This window comes from Oncorhynchus tshawytscha, unplaced genomic scaffold (assembly GCF_018296145.1).
Source record: "Oncorhynchus tshawytscha isolate Ot180627B unplaced genomic scaffold, Otsh_v2.0 Un_contig_2678_pilon_pilon, whole genome shotgun sequence".
NCBI classification, from domain to species: Eukaryota; Metazoa; Chordata; class Actinopteri; order Salmoniformes; family Salmonidae; genus Oncorhynchus; species Oncorhynchus tshawytscha.
In genome coordinates, this window is record NW_024609785.1 from 297,119 (window position 1) to 321,955 (window position 24,837).

Here is a 24,837-nt window from a genome sequence, read left to right on the forward strand (position 1 = left end):
CAGCTGGCAATCTTCCTCTCTCTCACACACACACACACACTGATTCTCATTCACTCTGTCTCCTCCAGGTTTAACATGGACATCAGACACATCAAGATCACGTCAACAGAAGGCCTCTACCGCATCAACGAGAAGAAAGCATTCAAAGGGTTAATCGTACGTCATTCCCCACTTTCTCTCCTCGTCTCTCTGTCTACCCTCCTCGTCTCCTCATCTCTCTGTCTACCCTCCTCGTCTCTCTGTCTACCCTCCCCGTCTCTCTGTCTACCCTCCCCGTCTCTCTGTCTACCCTCCTCGTCTCTCTGTCTACCCTCCTCGTCTCTCTGTCTACCCTCCTCGTCTCTCTGTCTACCCTCCTCGTCTCTCTGTCTACCCTCCCCGTCTCTCTGTCTACCCTCCTCGTCTCTCTGTCTACCCTCCCCGTCTCTCTGTCTACCCTCCCCCGTCTCTCTGTCTACCCTCCTCGTCTCTCTGTCTACCCTCCCCGTCTCTCTGTCTACCCTCCTCGTCTCTCTGTCTACCCTCCCCGTCTCTCTGTACCCTCCCCGTCTCTCTGTCTACCCTCCCCGTCTCTCTGTCTACCCTCCTCGTCTCTCTGTCTACCCTCCTCGTCTCTCTGTCTATCCTCCTCGTCTCTCTGTCTACCCTCCTCGTCTCTCTGTCTACCCTCCCCGTCTCTCTGTCTACCCTCCTCGTCTCTCTGTCTACCCTCCTCGTCTCTCTGTCTACCCTCCTCGTCTCTCTGTCTACCCTGCTCGTCTCTCTGTCTACCCTCCCCGTCTCTCTGTCTACCCTCCTCGTCTCTCTGACTACCCTCCTCGTCTCTCTGTCTACCCTCCCCCGTCTCTCTGTCTACCCTCCTCGTCTCTCTGTCTACCCTCCTCGTCTCTCTGTCTACCCTCCTCGTCTCTCTGTCTACCCTCCTCGTCTCTCTGTCTACCCTCCTCGTCTCTCTGTCTACCCTCCACGTCTCTCTGTCTACCCTCCTCGTCTCTCTGTCTACCCTCCTCGTCTCTCTGTCTACCCTCCCCGTCTCTCTGTCTACCCTCCTCGTCTCTCTGTCTACCCTCCTCGTCTCTCTGTCTACCCTCCTCGTCTCTCTGTCTACCCTCCTCGTCTCTCTGTCTACCATCATTTCTTGTACATGTAAACATGTTTCACTTTTTTTTTTGTATCTTCATCTCTCTCCCTCTCTCTCTCCCCTCCCCCATCTCCCCCTCTCTCCCCTCCCCCATCTCCCCCTCTCTCTCTCCCCTCCCCCATCTCCCCCTCTCTCTCCCCTCCCCCATCTCCCCCTCTCTCTCTCCCCTCCCCCATCTCCCCCTCTCTCTCCCCTCCCCCATCTCCCCCTCTCTCCCCTCCCCCATCTCCCCTCTCTCCCTCCCTCCCCTCCCCCATCTCCCCCTCTCTCCCCTCCCCATCTCCCCCTCTCTCTCTCTCCCCTCCCCCTCTCTCTCCCCTCCCCCATCTCCCCCTCTCTCTCCCCTCCCCCTCTCTCTCCCTCCCCCATCTCCCCTCTCTCTCCCCTTCCCCCTCTCTCTCTCCCTCCCCCATCTCCCCTCTCTCTCCCCTTCCCCTACCTCTCTCTCCCCTCCCCCATCTCCCCCTCTCTCTCCCCTCTCTCTCTCCCTCCCCCATCTCCCCCTCTCTCTCTCCCCTCCCCCATCTCCCCCTCTCTCTCCCCTCCCCATCTCCTCTCTCTCCCCTCCCCCATCTCCCCTCTCTCTCCCCTCCCCATCTCTCCCTCTCTCTCCCCTCCCCGTCTCCCCTCTCTCTCCCCTCCCCCGTCTCCCCCTCTCTCTCCCCTCCCCCATCTCCCCTCTCTCTCCCCTCCCCCATCTCTCCCCCTCTCTCTCCCCTCCCCCATCTCCCCCCTCTCTCTCCTCCCCCATCTCCCCCTCTCTCTCTCCCCTCCCCTACCTCTCTCTCCCCTACCTCTCTCTCCCCTCCCCTACCTCTCCCCTCCCCTACCTCTCTCTCCCCTCCCCCATCTCCCCCTCTCTCTCTCTCCCCTCCCCCATCTCCCCCTCTCTCTCTCCCCTCCCCCATCTCCCCCTCTCTCTCTCCCCTCCCCCATCTCCCCCTCTCTCTCTCCCTCCCCCATCTCCCCCTCTCTCCCTCCCCATCCCCCCTCTCTCCCCTCCCCCATCTCCCCCTCTCTCCCCTCCCCATCTCTCCCCCTCTCTCTCCCCTCCCCCATCTCCCCCTCTCTCTCTCCCCTCCCCCATCTCCCCCTCTCTCTCTCTCCCTCCCCTACCTCTGTCTCCCCTACCTCTCTCCCCTCCCCTACCTCTCTCTCCCCTCCCCCATCTCCCCCTCTCTCTCTCTCCCTCCCCATCTCCCCCTCTCTCTCCCCTCCCCCATCTCCCCTCTCTCTCTCCCCTCCCCCATCTCCCCCTCTCTCTCTCTCCCCTCCCCCATCTCCCCTATCTCCCCTCCCCCATCTCCCCCTCTCTCTCCCCTCCCCCTCTCTCCCCTCCCCCATCTCCCCCCTCTCTCCCCTCCCCCATCTCCCCTCTCTCTCCCCTCCCCATCTCCCCTCTCTCTCCCCTCCCCCATCTCCCCTCTCTCTCCCCTCCCCCATCTCTCCCCCTCTCTCCCCTCCCCCATCTCCCCCTCTCTCTCTCCTCCCCATCTCCCCCTCTCTCTCTCCCCTCCCCTACCTCTCTCTCCCCTACCTCTCTCTCCCCTCCCCTACCTCTCCCCTCCCCTACCTCTCTCTCCCCTCCCCATCTCCCCCTCTCTCTCTCTCCCCTCCCCCATCTCTCCCTCTCTCTCCCCTCCCCCCGTCTCCCCCCTCTCTCTCCCCTCCCCCATCTCCCCCCTCTCTCCCCTCCCCCCATCTCCCCCCTCTCTCTCCCCTCCCCCATCTCTCCCCCCTCTCTCTCCCCTCCCCCATCTCCCCCTCTCTCTCTCCTCCCCATCTCCCCCTCTCTCTCTCCCTCCCCTACCCTCTCTCCCCTACCTCTCTCTCCCCTCCCCCATCTCCCCTCTCTCTCTCTCCCTCCCCCATCTCTCCCTCTCTCTCCCCTCCCCCATCTCCCCCTCTCTCTCTCCCCTCCCCATCTCCCCCTCTCTCTCTCTCCCCTCCCCCATCTCCCCCTCTCTCCCCTCCCCCACCTCCCCCTCTCTCCCCTCCCCCATCTCCCCCTCTCTCCCCTCCCCCATCTCCCCCTCTCTCCCCTCCCCCCATCTCTCCCCCTCTCTCTCCCCCCCCCATCTCCCCCTCTCTCTCTCCCCTCCCCCATCTCCCCTCTCTCTCTCCCTCCCCTACCTCTCTCTCCCCTACCTCTCTCTCCCCTCCCCTACCCCTCTCTCCCCCCCCCATCTCCCTCTCTCTCTCTCCCTCCCCCATCTCCCCCCTCTCTCTCCCCTCCCCATCTCCCCCTCTCTCTCTCCCTCCCCCATCTCCCCTCTCTCTCTCTCCCCTCCCCCATCTCCCCCTCTCTCCCCTCCCCCATCTCCCCCTCTCTCTCCCCTCCCCCCTCTCTCCCCTCCCCCATCTCCCCCCTCTCTCCCCTCCCCCATCTCCCCCTCTCTCTCCCCTTCCCTATCTCTCTCTCCCTCTCCCCTCCCTACCTCTCTCCCCTTCCCCTATCTCTCTCTCCCCTTCCCCATCTCCCCCTCTCTCTCCCCTCCCCCATCTCCCCCTCTCTCTCCCCTTCCCCTATCTCCCCCTCTCTCTCCCCTCCCCCCATCTCCCCCTCTCTCTCCCCTCCCCCATCTCCCCCTCTCTCTCCCCTTCCCCTATCTCTCTCTCCCCTCCCCATCTCCCCCTCTCTCTCCCCTTCCCCTACCTCTCTCTCCCCTCCCCCATCTCCCCTCTCTCTCCCCTTCCCCTACCTCTCTCTCCCCTCCCCCATCTCCCCTCCCCTCCCCCATCTCCCCCTCTCTCTCCCCTTCCCCTATCTCTCTCCCCTCCCCCATCTCCCCCTCTCTCTCCCCTTCCCCTACCTCTCTCTCCCCTCCCCCATCTCCCTCTCTCTCTCCCCTCCCCCATCTCCCCTCTCTCTCTCCCCTCCCCCATCTCCCCCTCTCTCTCCCCTTCCCCTACCTCTCTCTCCCCTCCCCCTCTCTCTCCCCTTCCCCTATCTCTCTCTCCCTTCCCCCACTCTCTCTCCCCCTCCCCCACTCTCTCTCCCCCTCCCCCACTCTCTCTCCCCCTATCTCTTTCTTTCTCTCTCCCCTCATCTCTCTGTTAGGAGATGGTTCAGTTCTACCAGCAACATTCATTGAAGGAGTATTTTAAGGATGTGGACACCACCCTCCAGACCCCCTTCAATCAGCCTGAACAGAGTGATACACCCTTCAACACACCCTCCCCAGGTACACACACACACACCACCCTCCAGACCCCCTTCAACCAGCCTGAACAGAGTGATACACCCTTCAACACACCCTCCCCAGGTACACACACACACACACACCACCCCCGAACCCCTTCAACCAGCCTGAACAGAGTGATACACCCTTCAACACACCCTCCCCAGGTACACACACACACACACACACACACACTCTCTCTCAAGACTTCCTACAAACCTCAACTTATTTCCTTCCATAACCTCAAATATAAGTACTCTCAAATACTGTCTTGTTTCAACACACACACACCCACGCTCACCTCTCCCTCTCTCCTCTAGGTGGCAGTATACGTTCGTTCGGCACAGCGAGGGCCAGGTATGACTTCTCAGCCAGAGACCGTACAGAGCTGTCTCTGAGAGAAGGAGACACAGTCAAGGTCCTGTCTAAGAAAGCTCACAATGGATGGTGGAAAGGAGAGGTCTATGGACGGGTGAGGAGCAACACACACAGTACACACACACACACACACACACACACACACACACACACACACACAGTACACACACACACACACACACAGTACACCGTCCCACACACAGTACACACACACACACCGTCCCACACACAGTACACACACACAGTACACACACACCCACACACCGTCCCACACACACACACACACACACACACACACACACACACACACACACACACACACACACACACACACACACACACACACACACGCACTCACATTCACATGCAGCACATGCAGTAGGATCCTCACACCTGTCAACATGTTCGGTCAACAGTTTGGACACACCTACTCATTCAAGGGCTTTTCTTTATCTCTACATTGTAGAATAATAGTGAAGACATCAAAACTATGAAATAACACAAAAGTGTTAAACAAATCAAAATATATTTTAGATTCTTCAAAGTAGCCAGCCTTTGCCTTGATGACAGCTTTGCACACTCTTAGCATTCTCTCAACCAGCTTCACCTGGAATGCTTTTCCAACACACAAATTGTTGAACACTCCTCTCTCTGTCTGTAGGTCGGTCTGTTCCCAGCTAACTCCCGTCTCTCTGTCTGTAGGTCGGTCTGTTCCCAGCTAACTATGTAGAAGAGGATTACTCTGACTACTGCTGATGTCGCCTCACACCTTCACCTGTGTGACTACTGCTGATGTCGCCTCACTGTCACACCTTCACCTGTGTGTGAAAGAGACAGTGTGTCCCAATTCAATCCCTACCCCTTCCCTTGGCCCTAACCAGTGCAGTCAAAAATGTGATTTTACTGTTTTGTTTTTTCAACAACATCTTCACACTATGAGGTTGAAATAACACTCTGAAATTGTATAAAATTACGATAATGTCCTTTTGAAAACAATGCTTGGAATTTCAGCCTGTTCAGGTGGGATGGAGTTTTTGACCCACAGCATGACATCACAATCTGATCTGATTTTTCTGACCAATGACCAGTCATCTTTTATTTGCATATGTCTCCACCTACTTTGAAGGGGTAAGCTGGGTAGGCTCTAGTGCAGGGATGGGCAACTCCAGTCCCACTGTTTCCCTAGCAAACACAGCTGATTAAACTGACTGTATTCTGAACTGAAGAACATGATCATTGCATTACTGGAGTCAGATGTCTTAGCTGGGGCTGAAGTGTGACACCAATCAGGTCCCCGAGGACTGGAGCTGCCCATCCCTGCTCTAGAGTCTAGACAATCCTATCCACCAATCAGAGCTGTGCATGTAAATATATTTACATTTCTATCAACACACCGACACGATCAGACAGAGCATTCCAATGGCTGAAGGAGGCTCAGGGAAATAAATTATAAAACATTTATTTGAAGTTATTTTCATGAAGTAAACACAGTGATTTATTAGACATCCAGTGATGATTTACAAATAAAAAAAAATAAAGGCGTTAAATGTTTGATCTGCAAGATAGAGGCAATATGGTGGAAGATTTACCACCACCATAGAGAATGATAGAGGCAATATGGTGGAAGCTTTACCACCACCATAGAGAATGATAGAGGCAATATAGTGGAAGTACCATAGAGAAATGCAATATAGTGGAAGATACCATAGAGAATGATAGAGGCAATATGGTGGAAGATTTACCACCACCATAGAGAATGATAGAGGCAATATAGTGGAAGATTTACCACTACCATAGAGAATGATAGAGGCAATATGGTGGAAGCTTTACCACTACCATAGAGAATGATAGAGGCAATATAGTGGAAGATTTACCACTACCATAGAGAATGATAGAGGCCTCTAGTGGCCAAAAGGTTGTATTAGCACGGGGCAGCACCATTGAGAGCTTCCACCATTTTAATGTAGTCAACTGGCTGGGACTTCCAACTTCATTGGCTGATCCCTACTGGTGACCTTGTTGGGAGTCATGTGCAGCCAAGGGTCATCAGGAGGTATCAGCCAATCGTGAAGAAGAAAATGGGACTACTTCAAAATGGCCTCAATGGCACTGCCCATGATGTCACAGACGCCATAGTGGGACGGATACAATGGTACGGCCTCTTTCCATCTCTATGACCCACTACTCCACACACGGATACAATGTGATACGGCCTCTTTCCATCTCTATGACCCCCCACTACAAACGGATACAGCCCTGTCAGACGTGTTAACGTGGAGGGACCCCTGATACGGCCTCTTTCCATCTCTATGACCCCCCCCCACTACACACGGATACAGCCCTGGTCAGACGTGTTGACGTCGAGGGACCCCCTGGCTTCCTCCTGTGTGTAGAACTCAATGCACTGATTCAATGTTTCTGCTGTGAATAAAACCTCTGACGTACCACGTGGTCTGTCTCTGTCACGTTAACATCAACTATGTACAATGAGCCGAATGCCTTTTTAAAAGCAACACGTCCCTTTGAAAACAGATACGAGTCAGTTAGTATAGTGTCTAGATGGACTACAACGTGTACATAGGATCATTTTGGTCATAAAGTCAGGCTTGTCTAAGACGGAGTGTCACAACGGGTAAATGAAGGTTGTGTTTTGATTTGACAATGCCCCGTTCTCCCACTAACATGGGGTGAACCGCTGCGGTGACAGCTCTCTATCCAATAGCATAGATGGACCTGCCCAGCAGACCGACTTTGTGTACTTAAGACAACACGTCGCAATTTTGGTTACGAAATACTGCACCAAACACCTTCATGTAAAATTGCACAACTAAAACATCGCCAGCAAAAATGAACAAAATACAGATTTTTTTTTTTGTTGTCTTCAATTAATTCTGAGGAAGTGAAATAGGCTTCCGTGTGTACAGTATCTCATTGGGGGACAAACCTCAATAAAACCAAACGCGGAATCGGTCAGGAAACACCTCCAAGACTGAATCTCATTTTTCAAACGAGCAACAGGGGAAAAAAAGACACGTGCCATTCGGCGAGTTCGATATTTAAACTCTGAAATGACGTTGCCACGAGCAGCAGCGCAGCGGAGACGAGCGAGATGGAAGTCTTCTCTCTCAGACGATCACACAGAGCAACGGTCTCCACGGTTACAACGCCGGAGCGAGACAGCAGAGAAGTTGAGCCTCGCGCTTCAACGCTCTTAGTTGATGCGGAAATGGACCCACTATGCCGTTTACTTTGTGAATCTTCGCCACATCGCTGAGTCTACCTTTAACTTCTTGCGTCGAGCCATCCCGGATCCGGGATCGTGAATACAGCCTCAAGCTCATTACCATAACGCAACGTTAACTATTCATGAAAATCGCAAATGAAATGAAATTAATATGCTAGCTCTTAAGCTTAGCCTTTTGTTAACAACACTGTCATCTCAGATTTTCAAAATATGCTTCTCAACCATAGCAAAACAAGCATTTGTGTAACAGCTAGCGCAGCTAGCGTAGCATTTAGCGTTAGCATCAGCAGGCAACATTTTCACAAAAACCAGAAAATCATTCAAATAAAATCATTTACCTTTGAAGAACTTCAGATGTTTTCAATGAGGAGACTCTCAGTTAGATAGCAAATGCTCAGTTTTTCCTGAAAGATTATTTGTTTAGGAGAAATCGCTCCGTTTGGTGCGTCACGTTTGGCTACCAAAAAAACAGAAAATTCAGTCTTCAAAGCCGAACTTTTATCCAAATTAACTCCATAATATCGACTGAAACATGGTAAACGTTGTTTAGAATCAATCCTCAAGTTGTTTTTCACATATCTCTTCATGATATATCGTTCGTTGAAAGCCTCCTCTCTCCTCTCAATCACTGGATGACTGCGTGCAGCTTCTAGATTACGCACCAATTTAGACAAAGGACACCGGGCGGACCCCTGGTAAATGTAGTCTCTTATGGCCAATCTTCCAATGATATGCCTACAAATACTTCACAATGCTGCAGACACCTTGGAGAAACGATAGAAAGGGCAGGCTCATTCCTGGCGCATTCACAGCCATATAAGGAGACAATGGGAAACAGAGCTTCAAAAATTCTGCCCATTTCCTGGTTGAAGTTTCATCTTGGTTTCGCCTGTAGCATGAGTTCTGTGGCACTCACAGATAATATCTTTGCAGTTTTGGAAACCTTAGAGTGTTTTCTTTCCAAAGCTGCCAATTATATGCATAGTCGAGCATCTTTTCGTGACAAAATATTGCGCTTAAAACGGGTACATTTTTTATCCATAAATTAAAAGAGCGCCCCTATATCCAAGAAGTTAACATCATTGCAGTTAATATTGTCTAATATTCAGAGGTTCTGTCCCAAATGGCACAGAACAGAGTCTGGTCTATAGTAGTATACTATATAGAGAACCTCTTACCTACACAGAACAGAGTCTGGTCTATAGTAGTGCACTATATAGGGAACCTCTTACCTAGACAGAACAGAGTCTGGTCTATAGTAGTGCACTATATAGGGAACCTCTTACCTAGACAGAACAGAGTCTGGTCTATAGTAGTGCACTATAAAGGGATCTGGTCTATAGTAGTGCACTATAAAGGGATCTGGTCTATAGTAGTGCACTATAAAGGGATCTGGTCTATAGTAGTGCACTATATAGGGAACCTCTTACCTAGACCGAACAGAGTCTGGTCTATAGTAGAATACTATATAGAGAACCTCTTACCTAGACAGAGTCTGGTCTATAGTAGTGCACTATATAGGGAACCTCTTACCTAGACATAACAGAGTCTGGTCTATAGTAGTGCACTATATAGAGAACCTCTTACCTAGACAGAGTCTGGTCTATAGTAGTGCACTATATAGGGAACCTCTTACCTAGACATAACAGAGTCTGGTCTATAGTAGTGCACTATATAGAGAACCTCTTACCTAGACAGAGTCTGGTCTATAGTAGTGCACTATATAGGGAACCTCTTACCTAGACAGAACAGAGTCTGGTCTATAGTAGTGCACTATAAAGGGATCTGGTCTATAGTAGTGCACTATAAAGGGATCTGGTCTATAGTAGTGCACTATAAAGGGATCTGGTCTATAGTAGTGCACTATAAAGGGATCTGGTCTATAGTAGTGCACTATAAAGGGATCTGGTCTATAGTAGTGCACTATAAAGGGATCTGGTCTATAGTAGTGCACTATAAAGGGATCTGGTCTATAGTAGTGCACTATATAGAGAATAGGGTGCAGTGTGGGACACTTCCAGACAATAAAGCCAGTTAGAGATGGAGACAAATTAAACTAATATAAATATTTGCTTTTATTTCCAAACAATATCAAAACATTTCATCACTAGAACATCAACAATGTCTTCTGCAAAACCCTGATCCAATGATCAACAAACGCAAGCCTTGTTAATACATAGAATTTTGTGTGTGGTGTGTGTGTGTGTGTTGTGTGTGTGTCCTCAGTCTTCTACTGGTAGTACAGCTCCAGGTTCTGCCCATCATGGATCTCATCTGCAGACAGGTGAGTTAAGGAGGAGAACAGTGGTGGTGGTGGTGGTGATCAGTAGTCCCACACAAACACCATCCATATGCCAGATGTACCGTGTGTGTGTGTGGTGTGTGCTGTGTGTTGTGTGTGTGTGTGTGTGTGTGGTGTGGTGTGTCTCAAATATCTCGAGTTGCACAACCAAATCATTTCCCAGAGTTTCCCTCAATATGATGAACTAAACCAGGAAACTCCTCACTTTCAAGGCAAAACTTCACCAACAGCATTTCTCAATAACAAACACGTAGCTTAACATGTAGAAACCCACTCTGACAATAACCATCAGATAAAGTGAGGAGGAGGAGGAGACATTCAAATGTTGCTGTGTGTCTCTCTCCTTACTATATCTAACAGTAGCAAAACCTGGAAGGAAAGCAGACATGTTGGCTCAGTATCGCCCAGTTTACAGATTCCTCCCTGGTCAGAGTGAAACTGTTGTTCTAAGGGCTCAATAGTGTTCTATTTCCTCTTGGTTAAACAGCTGTTTCAGCATTCTTCTTCGTCATGAATGTTGTTCTGGAGGCAGCTCTGCAGTGCTCACTAGCTGGCACAGCCACAAAGTCAACAAATTTCATTTAAAACTTAACCACACTGTTGAACCTAATGCCCAACCCTCAAGGCAAATTTAAAGCACACTGTTGAACCTAATGCCTAACACACTGTTGAACCGAATGCCTAACCCTAACCACTGTTGAACCTAATGCCTAACTACACTGTTGAACCTAATGCCTAACACACTGTTGAACCTAATGCCTAACCACACTGTTGAACCTAATGCCTAACACACTGTTGAACCTAATGCCTAACACACTGTTGAACCTAATGCCTAACACACTGTTGAACCTAATGCCTAACACACTGTTGAACCTAATGCCTAACACACTGTTGAACCGAATGCCTAACCCTAACCACACTGTTGAACCTAATGCCTAACACACTGTTGAACCTAATGCCTAACCACACTGTTGAACCGAATGCCTAACTATAACCACACTGTTGAACCTAATGCCTAACACACTGTTGAACCTAATGCCTAACACACTGTTGAACCTAATGCCTAACCACACTGTTGAACCTAATGCCTAACCACACTGTTGAACCTAATGCCTAACCACACTGTTGAACCGAATGCCTAACTACACTGTTGAACCTAATGCCTAACTACACTGTTGAACCTAATGCCTAACTACACTGTTGAACCTAATGCCTAACACACTGTTGAACCTAATGCCTAACCACACTGTTGAACCTAATGCCTAACCACACTGTTGCACCTAATGCCTAACCACACTGTTGAACCTAATGCCTAACACACTGTTGAACCTAATGCCTAACACACTGTTGAACCTAATGCCTAACCACACTGTTGAACCTAATGCCTAACACACTGTTGAACCTAATTCCTAACCCTAATTTAAAACACCAAAAGCACATTGTTGTAAAAATGCATGAAAACAATATAGCCACATTTGACTTTGCAGCTGCTCTGTCTAAGGGGAAATGGCCCAGTTGTGCCACCAGGACGAGACTCGCGACAATAAAACGCCATCCGGTGGTCAAACAGTGAAACTGCACTTCCGAGGGCTCAAAAGGATACAGTCTCCCAGAGACACGTGGTCCTGAATATGGTGTAATATGGTGTACCTGAAGTTTCAGGAGAAAACAGGAAGTTAGTCACAGAGGAAGAACACGGCCTCGACCAGATTCCTTCAGGAACGTTTCAGATAGAAATGACGTGATTCCTTATCCTACATGTCACAGAGGCATGTAGGTTCTACATTTCTACCTTAATATTCTAACACGTTACCCTGGATACAAACATAGACGACACAGAGACCAGTCTGAATAATACAGGAGAAGTGACTCCTCATTGGTTCCAAATATGCCACAACTGACAAGTTTCCGAGTGACGCAGCGATCTAAATCAAAGTTTGTCACGTGTGCCCGAATACAACAGTGACATACTTACTTGGCTGCTGCCAACACACTGACTCAACTCCAGCCACTTTAATAATGGGAATTGATGTAAAATATATCACTAGCCACTTTAAACAATGGTACTTAATATAATGTTTACACACCCTACATTACTCATCTCATATGTATATACTGTATTCGGTACCATCTACTGCATCTTGCCTATGCCGTTCTGTACCATCACTCATTCATATATCTTTATGTACATATTCTTTATTCCTTTACACTTGTGTGTATAAGGTAGTAGTTGTGGAATTGTTAGGTTAGATTACTCGTTGGTTATTACTGCATTGTCGGAACTAGAAGCACCAGCATTTCGCTACACTCGCATTAACATCTGCGAACCATGTGTATGTGACAAATACATTTGATTTGACTTACAGGCTCTGACCAACAGTGCAATTTTTAAGTCAAAAAATAATAATAAAAAGGTATTAGGTGAACAATAGACGAGTAAAGAAATAAGACACTGCATCTCAGTGCTAGAGGCGTCACTACAGACCCTGGTTTGATTCCAGGCCTCTACACCTGCATTGCTTGCAGTATGGGGTTTTAGGCTGGGTTTCTGTACAGCACGTTGAGATATCAGCTGATGTAAGAAGGGCATTATAAATACATTTGATTTGAATCACACCTGGCCGTGACTGGGAGTCACATAGGGTGACGCACTACTGGCCCAGCGCCGTCCGGGTTTGGCCGCAGTAGGCCGTCATTGGAGTTAATAATAATAATTTGTTCTTAACTGACTTGTATAGTTAAATAAAAAAAATAATGAATAAAAGTCCGTAGGCTTAGGGAAGTGAGTCGTCACTGGTCCGTAGGCTAGGGAAGTGAGTCGTCACTGGTCCGTAGGCTAGGGAAGTGACTCGTCACTGGTCCGTAGGCTAGGGAAGTGAGTCGTCACTGGTCCGTAGGCTAGGGAAGTGACTCGTCACTGGTCCGTAGGCTAGGGAAGTGACTCGTCACTGGTCCGTAGGCTAGGGAAGTGAGTCGTCACTGGTCCGTAGGCTAGGGAAGTGAGTCGTCACTGGTCCGTAGGCTAGGGAAGTGAGTCGTCACTGGTCCGTAGGCTAGGGAAGTGACTCGTCACTGGTCCGTAGGCTAGGGAAGTGACTCGTCACTGGTCCGTAGGCTAGGGAAGTGACTCGTCACTGGTCCGTAGGCTAGGGAAGTGACTCGTCACTGGTCCGTAGGCTGGGAAGTGACTCTTCACTGGTCCGTAGGCTAGCTGGAAGTGGTCACTGGTTGTAGACTAGGGACTTAATTTCTTTCTCACCATTTCTTGAGTACGATCTTGTCCCACCGTGTGCCTGTCTGGGCAGCGATGAGCTTCTTCAGGTCTCCTATGGTGTCTTCTGAGCTGGAAAGGGTTAAGGCTGTACACAGATAACTGCTCTAACGACATGTTGGTATAGTGTGTCTATGCTTGCAACCTCTGAAGGTTTTAGCATCTACAGACATCTATATAACCCTAACCCTCGAAAAAGGTCTGTAGTAATTTAACCTTTAGTTTAAAAAAAATGATTTCTTGCTGAAAGGAAAGATACATTTCTTGTTTCCAAAACCAACAATGTGTTTTAACGTTCAGAACGAGCGTCTGGGATAAAAAAAAAAGTATGTGGACACCTGCTCGTCGAACATCTCATTCCAAAATCATGGTCATTAATATGGAGTTGGTCCCCCTTTGCTGCTATAACAGCCTCCACTCTTCTGGGAAGGCTTTCCACTAGATGTTGGAACATTGCTGCGGCGGCTTGCTTCCATTCAGCCACAAGAGCACTAGTTAGGTCGGGGACTGATGTTGGGCAGTCGGCGTTCCAATTCATCACAAAGGTGTTCGATGGGGGTTGAGGTCAGGGCTCTGTGCAGGCCAGTCAAGTTCTTCCAAAACGATCTCAACAAACAATGTCTGTATGAACCTCGTTGTACACGGGATCCAGCCGAATCAGGAGAGGGACTTCCCAAAACTGTTGAGATAGAGTTGGAAGCACAGAATCGTCTAGAATGTCATTGTGTGCTGTAGTGTTAAGATTTCCCTTCACTGGAACTAAGGGGACCGAACCATGAAAAACAGCCCCAGACCATTATTCCTCCTTCTCCACCAAACTTTACAGTTGGCACAGTGCATTGGAAACTCATCTAGAATGTCATTGTGTTTCCTTCACTGGAACTAAAGGGCCCGAACCATGAAAAACAGCTCCAGACTATTACTCCTCCTCCACTTTACAGTTGGCACTATGCACCAAAACCCAGATTCGTCGGTCGGACTGCCAGATGGTGAAGCGTGATTCATCACTCCAGAAAAGGCATTTCCACTGCGCCGGGTCCAATGGTGGCGAGCTTTCCACCACTCCAGCCGACGCTGGGCATCATGGTGATCTTAGGGTTGTGTGTGGCTGCTCGGCCATGGAAACCCATTTCGTGAAGCTCCTGACGAACAGTTCTTGCACTGACGTTGCTTCCCCGAGGCAGTTTGGAACTCGGTAGTAAGTGTTGCAACCGAGGACAGACCATTTATAACGCGCTGCAGCGGTCCCGTTCTGTGAGCTTGTGTGGCTTACCACTTCACGGCTGAACCGTTGTTGCTCCTAGACGTTTCCACTTCACAATAACAGCACTTTCAGTTGACTGGGGCAGAGCTTACTTGTTGGAAAGGTGGCATCCTATGATGATGCCACATTGAAAGTCACTGAGCTCTTCAGTAAGGTCATTCTACTGCCAATGTTTGTCTATGGAGATTGCATGGCGGTGCGCTCGATTTTATACACCTGTCAGCAGTGGGTGTGGCTGAAATAGCCGAATCCACTCATTTGAAGGGGTATTCACATACTATTGTAACAGTGTGTTACTATCGCCAATAGGCGCTAAATCAGTTGCAGTCTATGAATGGCGTAGGCTAGTCTGTGCTGTAAGAATAGCATGATGGTCAGCTTAGTAAAAGGATACTTGCACTTCACCCGGACCTTCTTGCCCAGCCGGTCATTGCAAACCACCTCAATCATCCTGATCCGCAGAGAGAGACGGGGAGAGTTGGTTGAGACAGCGGTACAGTATGACGACACCGTGAACATACGATAAACACTATTTTCAAACAACTTCGATACGGAAGTGACTTTTTCGTAGCAGGTCAGAACTTAAAGCGGGTTAGGATAATTAACGCAGTCGGTTAGGAGACTGAGGTTAAGACGGGTTAGCGAAAAATGCTCTCATAACCTGCTACGAAAATCACTTCGTATCGAGGTGGCGTGAAACAGCACACAGTTTAAACTAACTAGCGAACTTTAGTTGGTTACACAACAGTGCTGATTACAATACAAGGATGATGTTCCAGTTGTTTGTCATTACAACTCCAATAATTTAATGTTACTTAGCAGCTAACATAACAGCTAGGGCAATAAACGTTATGTTGGCTAATGGCTTCATCAACAACCACTGAAAAAATAAATAAAGCATTACGTCTTAGATATTGAAGTTTCCTCACGTTTATTGGTCTATACTATTGATAAAATATCGTATAAGTACAGATATTACCTTATTGATAGCTAGTCGTTAGCGAAAATCAGAAGCGTTTCAGCCTGGGTAGTCGTAAAGCGTTCTGCTTTGTGTACAACGAGAAAACGCACCAATGAAACATCTAAACGGATGATTGACGTGGCGACGTCAAGGCCTCTCATAGGGTGACATGTCAAGAGAAGGCGGGCCATATTCAGCTATGCCGTAAATCAACCAGAAGTGCTGCGAATAGTTGCAATGAAATAACAAATGCGGTCACATCAGTCTATAAGGGCATTTTTTAATACTGTAGATCAGTGGAATAAACAGCCGAAAGGATATCAACATACCATTCGATTAAATCCAATGTAGTTTATCATGAGAAATACATGTCTGATGCAACAACAACAAAACACATGTAAAAGCAACCCTTCTAGAAAAGTGAAGAATATTCTAAACATGTCTCTTTGACACCTGGCGGATGGAAGGTGCAACAACAGAATCAGCAGCAGACGTTTCCTTACAGCCGCATTCTACGAGCCACCAGAGGCACAGAGGAGTGACTTGCACAGTTTTGAAAGCAAGCAGGGAAAATGGCAGACGCCGAGGACGAGAAGCTACCGTCCGGGTGGGAAAAGCGGATGAGCCGCAGTTCCAGTAGGTTGAGAGCGATAACTAGCTATATCATCCCAGTCCCGAACAATTTGCACAAACCACTTGCATGGCAAAGTACCGACCAAACGAACCCAAATGCTAGCGTTAGCGGCTTAGCTAAATTACTTAGCTAGTTAGGTTGGTTGTAATCTTGTTGCATCGTTAGGTGGTGACGCATGTTTATTTGTGAATTGCGTTTGATGGTTATTCGTTTGACTAGTGCGTGTATCAAAAGCTATCATCTGGTGTTGCTTAGTTAGCCAGTCATTACCCTCACGACTAACCCAGCAAGCTAGCTAAACTAGCAACGGCGCATGCATGTTTTGACAACTGTTCAACGTACTATGCATTGGACAGTAACTTATTTCATAATCAAATTCTTAGGAATATACGTATTGGAAGATAGACTGTTGTATGGGGTGTCGTCATTTTGAGTTGGTCAGTTTATTCATTAATGTCCATTCATTCATTTCACGCCAGCTCGCGAGGTAGCAGAAAATAACAAGGCCCATAACAATGACGTCATTTTGTCCCGCGCCTTGGGACCATTCCGACACCTGTGTTAAATATGTATATTCTCAACGCCTTCTTCAGCATAATATCATTAAAAGTTGCTGAAGACGACCAACTGAGATTAGACTAAAGCAAAATGCATTTATCTGTGTAAGTTCATGCTTTTATCTGTGTAGGCTCCTGCTTTTATCAGTGTAGGCTCCTGCTTTTATCAGTGTAGGCTCCTGCTTTTATCTGTAGATTCATGCTTTTATCTGTGTAGATTCACGCTTTTATCTGTGTAGATTCACGCTTTTATCTGTGTAGATTCACGCTTTTATCTGTGTAGATTAATGCACATGAAGGAAAGGAAGCTTCGGTAGACTTCAGTTGTAGCATCGGCTCCCTCTTTCTCATCCCCCAAACCAACACCTCTCCTCTCTCTTCCCCTACTCCCCGTCCTTTCTCTCCCTCCCCGTCCTTTCTCTCCCTCCCCGTCCTTTCTCTCCCTCCCCGTCCTTTCTCTCCCTCCCCGTCCTTTCTCTCCCTCCCCGTCCTTTCTCTCCCTCCCCGTCCTTTCTCTCCCCCCCGTCCTTTCTCTCCCTCCCTGTCCTTTCTCTCCCTCCCCGTCCTTTCTCTCCATTCCCTCTCCCTCCCCGTCCTCTTTCTGTCCCCCGTCCCCTTTCTCTCCCTCCCCTCTCCCCTGTCCTCTCTCCCTCCCTTCTCCCCCTCCCTTCTCCCCCCCCCTCTTCCTCCCCTCTCTCTCCCGCCCTCCTCCCCCATCATCTTTCTCCCTCCTCCCTTTCCTAGGTAGAGTGTACTACTTTAACCACATCACCAATGCCAGCCAGTGGGAGCGTCCGGTGGGGTCAGGTAGGTCGCCCAGCAGCTAAGGGGATGGACCTGTAGCTGACAAGTCACGGTTACCCAACAACATACGGGCTCTTAACCCAACAGCATGCTGGCCCTTAACCCCACAGTATGCTGGCCCTTAACCCAACAACATGCTGGCCCTTAACCCAACAACATGCTGGCCCTTAACCCAACAACATGCTGGCCCTTAACCCAACAGCATGCTGGCCCTTAACCCAACAGCATGCTGGCCCTTAACCCAACAACATGCTGGCCCTTAACCCAACAACATGCTGGCCCTTAACCCAACAACATGCTGGCCCTTAACCCAATGCTGGCCCTTAACCCCACAACATGCTGGCCCTTAACCCCACAACATGCTGGCCCTTAACCCAACAGCATGCTGGCCCTTAACCCCACAGTATGCTGGCCCTTAACCCAACAACATGCTGGCCCTTAACCCAACAACATGCTGGCCCTTAAACCAACAGCATGCTGGCCCTTAACCCAACATCATGCTGGCCCTTAACCCAACAACATGCTGGCCCTTAACCCAACAACATGCTGGCCCTTAACCCAACAGCATGCTGGCCCTTAACCCAACATCATGCTGGCCCTTAACCCAACAACATGCTGGCCCTTAACCCAACAACATGCTGGCCCTTAACCCAACAACATGCTGGCCCTTAACCCAACAACATGCTGGCCCTTAACCCAACAACATGCTGGCCCTTAACCCAACAACATGCTGGCCCTTAACCCAACAACATGCTGGCCCTTAACCCAACAACATGCTGGCCCTTAACCCAACAACATGCTGGCCCTTAACCCAACAACATGCTGGCTCTCTCCATCCAGGGGCGCTGCACTATGGTTTGACCCTGTGCTCCTCTGCTGTGTGTGAAGTGTGCTGCTGTTTGGGGGGATGAGAAGAAGACTGTTTGTTGTAGCATCATATGAACAAATACGTTGTATTTGTGATGAGGGAAGTGGACAATACATTTGTATTGTGGGTGATGGGATGGACAATAAAGTTGTATTGAATTGTAGGTGATGGCAGTGGACAATAAAGTTGTATTGAATTGTAGGTGATGGCAGTGGACAATAAAGTTGTATTGAATTGTAGGTGATGGCAGTGGACAATAAAGTTGTATTGAATTGTAGGTGATGGGAGTGGCGAGCCAGACAAGGTGCGCTGTTCCCACCTCCTGGTGAAGCACAGCCAATCGCGTCGCCCGTCCTCCTGGAGGGAGGAGAACATCACGCGCTCCAAAGAGGAGGCCCTCGACCTCATACAAAGTGAGTAGTTGGGGGAAAGAGTTGGTGTGACAACATTTGATCTAATGTTTGACTGTCTCTGGGTGTGTTGAGAGAGATGCTGAGAGACAGTTTGATAAACTACGTGCATGTCAAGTCAGATGTTATCGGTCACATACACATGGTTAGCGGATGTTATTGGTCACATACACACGGTTAGCGGATGTTATTGGTCACATACACATGGTTAGCAGATGTTACTGGTCACATGGTTAGCAGATGTTACTGGTCACATGGTTAGCAGATGTTACTGGTCACACGGTTAGCAGATGTTACTGGTCACACGGTTAGCAGATGTTACTGGTCACACGGTTAGCAGATGTTACTGGTCACACGGTTAGCAGATGTTGCTGGTCACGGTTAGCAGATGTTGCTGGTCACACGGTTAGCAGATGTTACTGGTCACATACACATGGTTAGCAGATGTTACTGGTCACACGGTTAGCAGATGTTACTGGTCACACGGTTAGCAGATGTTACTGGTCACACGGTTAGCAGATGTTACTGGTCACACGGTTAGCAGATGTTACTGGTCACACGGTTAGCAGATGTTGCTGGTCACACGGTTAGCAGATGTTGCTGGTCACACGGTTAGCAGATGTTGCTGGTCACACGGTTAGCAGATGTTACTGGTCACATACACATGGTTAGCAGATGTTACTGGTCACACGGTTAGCAGATGTTACTGGTCACACGGTTAGCAGATGTTACTGGTCACACGGTTAGCAGATGTTACTGGTCACACGGTTAGCAGATGTTACTGGTCACACGGTTAGCAGATGTTACTGGTCACACGGTTAGCAGATGTTACTGGTCACACGGTTAGCAGATGTTACTGGTCACACGGTTAGCAGATGTTACTGGTCACACGGTTAGCAGATGTTACTGGTCACACGGTTAGCAGATGTTACTGGTCACACGGTTAGCAGATGTTACTGGTCACACGGTTAGCAGATGTTACTGGTCACACGGTTAGCAGATGTTACTGGTCACATACACATGGTTAGCAGATGTTATTGGTCACATGGTTAGCAGATGTTACTGGTCACACGGTTAGCAGATGTTACTGGTCACACGGTTAGCAGATGTTACTGGTCACACGGTTAGCAGATGTTACTGGTCACATACACACAGTTAGCAGATGTTATTGTGAGTGTAGTGAAATGCTTGTGCTTCTAGTTCCGACTGCAGTAATATCTAACAAGTAATCTAACAATTCCACAACAACGGCCTAATACACACACATCTAAGTAAAGGGATGGAATAAGAATATACACATATAACATGTTGTTGCACTGGGTGTATGTGTGTTTAACATGTTGTAGGGTATGTTTATGTGTTTAGCATGTTGGTGTGTGTGTTACATAACATGGTGTGTGTGTTTACATGTTGTAGGGTATGTTTATGTGTTTAGCATGTTGGTGTGTGTGTTACATAACATGGTGTGTGTGTTTAGCATGTTGTAGGGTATGTTTATGTGTTTAGCATGTTGGTGTGTGTGTTACATAACATGGTGTGTGTGTTAACATGTTGTAGGGTATGTTTATGTGTTTAGCATGTTGGTGTGTGTTACATAACATGGTGTGTTAACATGTTGTAGTGTAAGTGTTATAACATGGTGTGTTAACATGTTGTAGTGTAAGTGTTATAACATGGTGTGTTAACATGTTGTAGTGTAAGTGTTATAACATGTTGTAGTGTAAGTGTTATAACATGGTGTGTTAACACGTTGCAGAGTACATAGAGCAGATGCAGTCAGGAGAGGAGGAGTTTGAGGCTCTGGCCTCTCAGTTCAGTGACTGCAGCTCCGCACGCAACGGAGGAGACCTGGGACTGTTTGGCAGAGGTAACACACACACACACACACACGGTCAAATGGAAAATATACTATCCACTCTCACACACAAGCATGCAATCACAGACAGGCACAAAGTCCTGTTTTCCAGGTGTTTTCTGTTTTCGTTGTGAGAGAGGTGTGTGTGTGTTTCAGGTCAGATGCAGAAGCCCTTTGCTCTGAAGGTAGGAGACATTAGTTGTGATAGAGGTGTGTGTGTGTTTCAGGTCAGATGCAGAAGCCCTTTGCTCTGAAGGTGGGAGACATTAGTTGTGATAGAGGTGTGTGTGTGTTTCAGGTCAGATGCAGAAGCCCTTTGCTCTGAAGGTGGGAGACATTAGTTGTGATAGAGGTGTGTGTGTGTTTCAGGTCAGATGCAGAAGCCCTTTGAGGATGCGTCCTTCGCTCTGAAGGTGGGAGACATGAGTGGTCCGGTATTCACCGATTCTGGAGTTCACGTCATCCTCCGCACGGGATAGAGACAAGGCTCTGATACCCCCTGAATACCCCCATCACCCCTGTATACCCCCTGAATATCGCCATCACCCCTGTATACCCCCGAATACCCCCATCCCCCCATCACCCCTGTCACCCCCTGAATACCACCTGAACACCCCTCCTACCCTGAAAACCCCCTCCTATCTCCCACCCCCTCAAATACCCCCTCTTGTCCTCCCTACTACCCTTAGAAGCCATCCCTTCCACCTCAAATACCCACACCCACACCGTTCTGTTCTATATGCAACTTTACACTGACACCATCAACACCCCTTATCCCCTGTACCCATTACCTTGGCTACATCGTTGTGTGTGTGTGAAAATAAGAGACCTGTCGTTAGTGACTGAGCGAATGAGAGTGTGTCTGTGTGTTCACATGGACCATTACCCCTCCACCCCCTACTTTATAGTGTCCCCTCTCTGTTTGCCAAGGCATTATTCTTTCTCAATGATAACATGTCAGATGGTTAGTGGTTGACCAGTGTTCCATACTCTCTCATAGGAGACCGACACGTAGAAGGCTGACTCATGGGATTATTTAAATGGCTACCAACATCCCTTAGGTGGGAAAATAGTCAGGGCACAGTCCACTCTGTCTGCCATGTTTGTAGTCCCCCCCCATTCCATTTACTGCTTCACTGTATCTCCTATGTTCCAGGGAACTACAATACCCAGTATGCATGTGGGGAAGTGTTTTTGTAAGCTTGAATCTGCCAAGAGGCACTTCATATGATCTGTTCATCTCCCACCATTAAAGGACTCTTATTTTGTAAACCTGTCTCTGGACTTTTATTTTGTTGGGTGTGTGTCTGATGCTGCTACTGTGTGTTCAGTTCAATAAACGTTGCATGACAGTTTGTATTAAATGGCCCATTTCCCCTAAACACTGATCACCGTCCTTTTAATGGTTTTTGAGATGCAGTATGTTTGCTGCATTTGTGTGGATGAGGTGAGGTGTGACCTTAACAATATGGGGGGTGGATGTGACCTGATCAATATGGGGGGTGGATGTGACCTGATCAATATGGGTGGTGGATGTGACCTGATCAATATGGGTGGTGATGTGTGACCTGATCAATATGGGTGGTGATGTGTGACCTGATCAATATGGGGGTGGATGTGACCTGATCAATATGGGGGTGGATGTGACCTGATCAATATGGGGGTGGATGTGACCTGATCAATATGGGGGTGGATGTGACCTGATCAATATGGGGGTGGATGTGACCTGATCAATATGGGGGTGGATGTGACCTGATCAATATGGGGGTGGATGTGACCTGATCAATATGGGGGTGGATGTGACCTGATCAATATGGGGGTGGATGTGACCTGATCAATATGGGGGTGGATGTGACCTGATCAATATGGGGGGTGGATGTGACCTGATCAATATGGGGGTGGATGTGACCTGATCAATATGGGGGTGTGACCTGATCAATATGGGGGGGTGGATGTGACCTGATCAATACATGTTTGCTGCATTTGTGTTCGGACAAACCAGATCCTCAATTATTCTCATATTTAGAGTGTTTTGGAAAGGACGCCATTTTAGCGCCTCTAAACATTCAGTTTCTCCATGAAAAGTATTTGGATTGTAATTATATGCATTGGTTCAGTCACACAGCGTTGGTTCAGTTACATAGCGTTGGTTCAGTCGCATAGCGTTGGTTCAGTCACATAGCGTTGGTTCAGTTACATAGCGTTGGTTCAGTCGCATAGCGTTGGTTCAGTTACATAGCGTTGGTTCAGTCACATAGCGTTGGTTCAGTTACATAGCGTTGGTTCAGTCGCATAGCGTTGGTTCAGTTACATAGCGTTGGTTCAGTCGCATAGCGTTGGTTCAGTTACATAGCGTTGGTTCAGTCGCATAGCGTTGGTTCAGTTACATAGCGTTGGTTCAGTTAGTTCAGTTGCATAGCGTTGGTTCAGTCGCATAGTGTTGGTTCAGTTACATAGCGTTGGTTCAGTCACATAGCGTTGGTTCAGTCACATAGCGTTGGTTCAGTTACATAGCGTTGGTTCAGTTACATAGCGTTGGTTCAGTTACATAGCGTTGGTTCAGTCACATAGCGTTGGTTCAGTTACATAGCGTTGGTTCAGTCACATAGCGTTGGTTCAGTCACATAGCGTTGGTTCAGTCACATAGCGTTGGTTCAGTCACATAGCGTTGGTTCAGTCACATAGCGTTGGTTGGTTCAGTTACATAGCGTTGGTTCAGTCACATAGCGTTGGTTCAGTCACATAGCGTTGGTTCAGTCGCATAGCGTTGGTTCAGTCGCATAGCGTTGGTTCAGTCACATAGCGTTGGTTCAGTTACATAGCGTTGGTTCAGTCACAGCGTTGGTTCAGTTGGTTCAGTTACATAGCGTTGGTTCAGTTACATAGCGTTGGTTCAGTCACATAGCGTTGGTTCAGTCACATAGCGTTGGTTCAGTCGCATAGCGTTGGTTCAGTCACATAGCGTTGGTTCAGTCACATAGCGTTGGTTCAGTCGCATAGCGTTGGTTCAGTCACATAGCGTTGGTTCAGTCACATAGCGTTGGTTCAGTTCAGTCACATAGCGTTGGTTCAGTCACATAGCGTTGGTTCAGTCACATAGCGTTGGTTCAGTCACATAGCGTTGGTTCAGTCACATAGCGTTGGTTCAGTCACATAGCGTTGGTTCAGTCACATAGCGTTGGTTCAGTCACATAGCGTTGGCAGTTGGTTGGTCACAGAGTTGGTTCAGTCACATAGCGTTGGTTCAGTCACATAGCGTTGGTTCAGTCGCATAGCGTTGGTTCAGTCGCATAGCGTTGGTTCAGTTGGTTCAGTCACATAGCGTTGGTTCAGTTGGTTCAGTTACATAGCGTTGGTTCAGTCGCATAGCGTTGGTTCAGTCACATAGCGTTGGTTCAGTTGGTTCAGTCACATAGCGTTGGTTCAGTTGGTTCAGTCGCATAGCGTTGGTTCAGTTGGTTCAGTTACATAGCGTTGGTTCAGTCACATAGCATTGGTTCAGTCACATAGCGTTGGTTCAGTTGGTTCAGTCACGTAGCGTTGGTTCAGTCACATAGCGTTGGTTCAGTCACATAGCGTTGGTTCAGTCACATAGCGTTGGTTCAGTTGGTTCAGTCACATAGCGTTGGTTCAGTCACATAGCGTTGTTAATCATTCAGAACATCACCTCCTCAGGTGGAATCCTGCTTGTCCACAGGTCTTGATGTGTGCCTGGGGAGAATTAAAATTTCCCCTAGCCTTCCAAAGTTGCTCCAAAATTCTGGACAACCGTGACTCAAAGACCTACAGCTCTAGCTTCCTCAGCTACCACACCAAGGTAGTGGGAGGCTCCAGTTGGCTGGGGGAGCTGTCACTCAACCGTAATGACTCAGTGGGGTTCCATAGTTGGATGAGCACCCTGAAGGACCTCCCTGACGCCATCTCCTCTTCTCCGAGGCCTCTGCACCTGCTCATACGCGACAAGAG

The 24,837-nt window shown here is 48.5% G+C and overlaps 2 protein-coding genes and 2 long non-coding RNA genes across 8 annotated transcripts in view; 2 read left to right on the forward strand and 2 right to left on the reverse strand.

The window, feature by feature from the left end:
• Positions 1 to 6,160, forward strand: part of LOC121845884 (proto-oncogene vav-like) — a 65,814-nt gene extending 59,654 nt beyond the window's left edge. For 2 of the 4 annotated variants that reach the window (XM_042318078.1, XM_042318077.1), the window contains exons 24-27: positions 69 to 156; positions 4,203 to 4,407; positions 4,644 to 4,795; positions 5,404 to 6,160. In XM_042318078.1, coding sequence (XP_042174012.1) covers positions 69 to 156; positions 4,203 to 4,407; positions 4,644 to 4,795; positions 5,404 to 5,457 — 499 coding nt within the window. In that variant the 3' untranslated portion in view covers positions 5,458 to 6,160. The remainder of the gene's footprint in view (positions 1 to 68; positions 157 to 4,202; positions 4,408 to 4,643; positions 4,796 to 5,403) is intronic. The other 2 variants (XM_042318080.1, XM_042318079.1) reach the window with 1 other exon arrangement.
• A 3,836-nt stretch (positions 6,161 to 9,996) lies between these two features.
• On the reverse strand, positions 9,997 to 11,886 carry LOC121845877. The gene is made up of 2 exons (XR_006082827.1): positions 11,851 to 11,886; positions 9,997 to 10,219 (listed from the first exon to the last, which is right to left on the reverse strand). It is a non-coding gene; the product is annotated as an uncharacterized LOC121845877 (long non-coding RNA).
• A 1,643-nt stretch (positions 11,887 to 13,529) lies between these two features.
• LOC121845876 lies at positions 13,530 to 15,864 on the reverse strand. The gene is made up of 3 exons (XR_006082826.1): positions 15,762 to 15,864; positions 15,177 to 15,233; positions 13,530 to 13,590 (listed from the first exon to the last, which is right to left on the reverse strand). It is a non-coding gene; the product is annotated as an uncharacterized LOC121845876 (long non-coding RNA).
• Positions 15,865 to 15,969: 105 nt separating this feature from the next.
• LOC121845875 (peptidyl-prolyl cis-trans isomerase NIMA-interacting 1-like) lies at positions 15,970 to 22,143 on the forward strand. 2 transcript variants are annotated; one of them, XM_042318067.1, is made up of 6 exons: positions 15,971 to 16,379; positions 17,679 to 17,741; positions 18,885 to 19,019; positions 20,773 to 20,883; positions 21,241 to 21,432; positions 21,469 to 22,143. In XM_042318067.1, the coding sequence occupies exons 1-5, from the start codon at positions 16,316 to 16,318 to the stop codon at positions 21,348 to 21,350; spliced, it is 483 nt and encodes a 160-aa protein (XP_042174001.1). In that variant the 5' UTR covers positions 15,971 to 16,315; the 3' UTR covers positions 21,351 to 21,432; positions 21,469 to 22,143. The 2 variants fall into 2 exon arrangements, with proteins under 2 accessions (XP_042174002.1, XP_042174001.1); XM_042318068.1 differs by lacking the exons at positions 21,241 to 21,432; positions 21,469 to 22,143 and adding an exon at positions 21,028 to 21,200 and having other exon boundaries at positions 15,970 to 16,379.
• Positions 22,144 to 24,837: the final 2,694 nt, after the last annotated feature.